Below are 5,244 nucleotides of genomic sequence, written 5' to 3'. Positions count from 1 at the left end.
AGTGTTTAAACAAATGCATTAAGGGGTTCACCCCGGAGAAGGCACTTGGGCTGATACTTGATGCTTCGTTGTCAAAGCATCAATATGAGGTTTTGCGCAGTTCAGCTAGAGAAATTGGATTCGACATTTACCCACCCTACCATCAGGTACTGGAAGCAAAAAAAAAAATGCTATCCTGCAAATGTTCAGGTGCAAGAAAGTTGTAGCAAGGTTGGTCTACAAGAGTTATTAGATCATACAGTAACCAGGATTTTGATGACAAAATCCGAGAATGAGGTGACAGAACTCCCCAACGAACTGCAAATATTCTCAAAATGGGGCTGTGATGGAAGTTCGGGACACAGTGAATACCATCAAAAATTCACAGATCCAAATGACTCCGATAAATATATGTTCTTAACGTCATTTGTTCCATTGACCATCACAGAGCGTAATAATATGTCAACAATGTGCTGGAGAAATACAGAGCCGTCATCAACTAGATTTTGCCGACCGTTAAAATTTGAATTTATACAAGAAACAGCTGAAGTTATAAATTCTGAAATACTGTCGTTGAATTGCATAGCAGAAACTTGAATATTTCTTACACATTGAAATTAACAATGATTGATGGGAAAGTAGCTACTACGATTTCTGGAAGCTCATCTATGGCGGTTTGCTTCATATGTGGAGCAAAGCCCACAGAAATGAATAGTTTAGATGCGGTGATTTTGAGAAAATGTTCGGAAGACACAATTGCATTTGGTATTTCTCCCTTGCATGCGAGAATCAAATTTATGGAGTGCATTTTGCACATTTCTTACCGTCTAAGTTTCAAAAAATGGAGAACAGATAGTTGCACAAAAATTTAAATGGCGGCAAATAAAGCTCAAATTCAGAAGAGATTAAAGTTGACGCTGGGCATAAATGTGGACGCAGTGAAGCAAGGTATGGGCACATCAAACGATGGCAATACGGCAAGAAGGTTTTTCGAAAATCCATCCAAAACTGCAGACGTAATTGGTATAAAAGAAGAATTAATACATAGATTTAAAATTATTTTGGCAACAATAAATTGTAATGCAGCGATAGACACTAACAAATTTCATATATATTGCATGGATACTGCCAAGTTGTTTGTTGATCTCTATGGCTGGTACTACATGCCTGTAACTGTGCATAAGATTCTGGTGCATGGTAGCAATATTATAGCAGAAGCTATTCTGCCAATAGGTATGTCTGTATCTAAAATCCCTTATTCAATGATTTCATTTGAATTTTTTACATTTTAATTGATTATTTGTATCAGGTATGCTATCCGAGGAAGCTCAGGAAGCGAGGAATAAAGAATATAGAGCCTATAGATTACACCATTCGCGAAGAATTGGACGTGTAGCCACTAATGAAGATGTAATGCATAATCTTTTATTGTCTTCAGACCCATTCATAAATAGATTTCGCTCAAAGCTGAAAATCAAAAAATTGGAGTACGATAATGATGTTAAAAAATTATTAAAAGACTATGCTTAAATTACTTATTCATGTTTTTTCTATGGGAGGTGGGCGTAAAAGTGGGCGGATCAGGTATATATTTTCAGGAGCCCATTCTACAATTATAATATTTATTTTTTGAGAAAATTGAGTTGATGCATTAAAAATCAAGGGAGTTATGAAACTTTTTCAATACAAGTTGTATGGGAAGTGGGCGTAAAAGTGGGCGGATATTTTTCAAATTTCACACAAATGATTCTGAGTGTTTAAAAATGCTATGTGCCAAAAATCAATGCCGAAGGTCAAAATTTAATTTTCACTTTGTTGGGAGGTGGGCGTAAAAGTGGGCGGATCATTTTGATTTTTAAAATTTTTCTTGATTCAAACAAAAAATGCCTATGTGCCAAGTTTCATTGTCCTTGGACAACTGCTTCTATTTTTAGCCGCTCGTTGTATGAACTTCAACCAATGTGAGACGTGCCGCAAGTTTTGAGATGCATTTACAAGGGGAAAAATTAATTTTTTTCAGTTTTTGTAAAAATTTTGCCATTAAAAAATTACTTTTCCAATTTAATTTAAAAGAATAGAAATGTGTACGTAATTGTCGTTCTAATGAGACATAAAAAACAGAAATTGGTCAAAAAATGTTAAAGTTATTAAAAATTCGCCAGGCCATTAACGTGTCTCAGGCAACTAGAACAAGAAAGGTAGGAACAAAATTAACATATTTTGATAAATATTAAAATAAAAGTTAATTTTTACTTAAAATGTGTCCATATTTACTTGTATATGAGTTTTTGTCTTCGTAGGATACCGTTAACCTATTCTTAGGTATGAACAAAAAAATAATTTTTTTTATCGGCAGTTTCAAAACTACATTTTCAAATTTTTAAAAATTTTGTTAAAAAAATTTCAGAATTTTTTGATAAAAAAAATTTTTCAGGATGCTTTTTTTTCTAATGTTCACCAAACTGGAGGGTGAGATTGGCCAAAATCCAACTTTCGTTTATTAAGGGCCACCCTAATATACATATGTATACCATAAAACTTCAATTGTAGTGTAGAGGGAATGTAATTGGTTACTTTATACATCCCAGGTAATCCAGCGTAAAACTGGTTTAATACAAATTGTGTTGATATAATTCACATACAGTTTGTTTTCTTTTTATATTCATATGCCATTATGTATAGAATATAACATCTTGCAAATGTCCGCCGAGGCTTCGCTAATGGCGCGCATACGAAATGTCAAATTAGGCTGAATTTGGCGGATGGTTTTGGCTACGTAGGCTTTTACGGCCGTTATGGTTTGTTGCTTATCCGCATAGACCTGTAACTTAAGAAAATCCAACAAGAAATTGAAAAGCGTGGTCAAATCGCACGATTCGATCAAATCGCACTGGATCTCATGCGGATTGGTATCGTCACAAATTCGACCGTTTAGTTTGTTGATGTACTCATTCATCCAGAATTGGGTATCATCGCTGAAATTGAATTTTTGGGGAAAATTAGGGTACGTTTCCATTTCATTTCCATTCCAAAATTTTATCATTTGTAAGTGTTGCTGAACGTAGTGATTTTGCAAAACAAACTTATTAAATGACAGCCACTGAACCTTAAACACAGTTCAGATTAAAAATTTTATTGCAATATTTTAACGAACAAACCTATTGAATATGTATATTTATGTGTATGCCGTATTTTTGAAATATTGGAGGCAATTTTATTTGGAATTCCACTTAAAGAAAAAAAATTTTAATTATTATTTTGTAAGTGTCTAAAAATAAGTGAATTTTAAGTTGCATATTGCCCAAATTCCTCGATTCATAGATTTGTAGTCCAATACTCATATACAATATATAATTATAAATAATTTTAGATAGAAATCATACTTTCATAGCCTGTGTCACAATATCGAACGAAAAATGTTCTTGGAATTCTAAGCGAAAGAATTTAGATTCGATCAAATAAATATTGTTACGTTTTAACCTTTTCAAAACTCTGGTTTATATCCTTTAAATAAACCGGATACTTTTGATTGCAAATAAAAGCTGTTAAGTAGTTTGAGAATGGTAACAACTCTTTATTTATTTAAAATGTACAAAACAGAATCAGTTGGTCACTCAATGTTTTTTATACACGTTTATAAATTCGCAGAAATACAGACACACTTTATAATTTACACGAATTCACTTGAAAAATACAACACACTTTAAGGCACTCAGTTGATGTTTATTCGAAAAGCGTCTCTGATAAACTCACTAACGACTGCAACCTCTGCCACTATTTATAACACTGCATTACCATCTAGAAAGCTCTATTTCTACAATGTTCTTTAACTGAATATTCGAATTAGAATATACGGTCGCGAATATACGGTCGAAGCTTTTATTTAATAATGCCCACAGATATATTACAGTTTGCTATTACAGCACTGTTATTTGAAAGCATTATGCTACTTTTAAATCAGCCATTAAAATCGTTATATTTGAATTTAAGTACAATTTCGTAACAATATAAAGTTAGGAAAACCCATATTTAGTTTTCTTTCTCTTTAAATAAAAAGAAAGATCTTTCATTCAATTATCAAACAGGCTATAAATATTACCATAAACACATTACTACATAGATGTATCCTTCAGAGGTCCTTCCAATTTAAACCCATTTTATGTCGATATTTTAGCCTATTTATTTTCCCAGCTTCATACCAAATGTTCTCACAGAGGCAAATAATCATGGCAATTTTTTCCACAAGAAATTTAAGTTTAGAATTACAAAATCTACGTTCGTTGAAAATTTATTTGCGATATGTTAAACATCCATTATATTTAATACATTTTTAAAGTTTCACCATAAAATCCATTTTATGCTAACTCTTTATACCAACCACGTATGTTCTAAATTCATATAAAATTCACTTAATAAATTCTTCGTTAGAGAAAACATAGCAATGTTAAGTAACATAACTGCAACATATTTTTCTAAAACATTAATTTTGTTTACTAAAATTAGCAAACTTAAAACTAAATAGCAAAGAATATTAAAAAGTAAATTTAAGCCGCTTATGTATTTAACAATATAAAACAAATAAGAAATTAAAATCAATTTTAAACAAAAAAATATCAATAAACTTATTGTTTAAAAAAGCAAATTTAAATGCAAATCTGTTAAAGGTCTTCCCCACTCTTTACTGTTTAAAAATTCCAGCAATGTTGCCAAATATATTGATATCCAGCTGTGATCCTTGTGTGTCATCAATTGAAATTTCTACACTTTGTTAGCTGCGAACAAAATACATTTATTCCCTTTTTATTTAAACACTTTCAATAGGGTTAGAACTTGTTACTCTTTTTTTTTTGCTTTCTTTCTATTTTCAAAAGCAAAGAAACTAGGTTAGAGCTCCTTTTCTATTCGCTTCTTTTTTATCTGTTGTATTTAATCTTTTCATTATACACATTCATCTTACTTACCTTGAGGGGTTGGGCTTTTGTCTGCTGTTCGAATTTCTTTTTTTTTCAGGAATCTTTTCTTTACGTTTTCCCACCTTTTATTCTTTTGACACTTTAGTGTCTGGTTATTTTAAATACACATTGACTAGATAGTTTTTTTTTGTATTTCTGCACATTTTTTTAGAGAACCCTTATCATAATACCCTACACTAACATAGTGTGGAGGGTATTATGCATTTGTGCTCTTGTTTGTTATGTCCAAAAATAATATTCTCATACCCACCTGACCGACTCAGAATCACATTCTGAATCTATTTAACGAACG

At 31.7% G+C, this 5,244-nt stretch overlaps 1 protein-coding gene across 1 annotated transcript; it reads left to right on the top strand.

Annotated features, from left to right (window-relative positions):
* Nucleotides 1-851: 851 nt before the first annotated feature.
* On the top strand, nt 852-1,689 carry LOC135956463 (uncharacterized). The gene is made up of 2 exons (XM_065506973.1): nt 852-1,212; nt 1,289-1,689. The coding sequence occupies exons 1-2, from the start codon at nt 852-854 to the stop codon at nt 1,507-1,509; spliced, it is 582 nt and encodes a 193-aa protein (XP_065363045.1). The 3' UTR covers nt 1,510-1,689.
* Nucleotides 1,690-5,244: the final 3,555 nt, after the last annotated feature.

This window comes from Calliphora vicina, chromosome 4 (assembly GCF_958450345.1).
Source record: "Calliphora vicina chromosome 4, idCalVici1.1, whole genome shotgun sequence".
Classification (NCBI taxonomy): domain Eukaryota; kingdom Metazoa; phylum Arthropoda; class Insecta; order Diptera; family Calliphoridae; genus Calliphora; species Calliphora vicina.
The sequence above is the reverse complement of the archived record's forward strand: the minus strand, read 5'-3'. Positions and strand labels throughout refer to the sequence as shown.

Coding starts and splice junctions, on each gene's coding strand:
- LOC135956463 (XM_065506973.1), top strand. CDS start 852: ATGGCGGCAAATAAAGCTCAAATTCAGAAGAGATTAAAGTTGACGCTG. Junction 1,213..1,288: donor AGAAGCTATTCTGCCAATAG/GTATGTCTGTAT, acceptor TATTTGTATCAG/GTATGCTATCCGAGGAAGCT.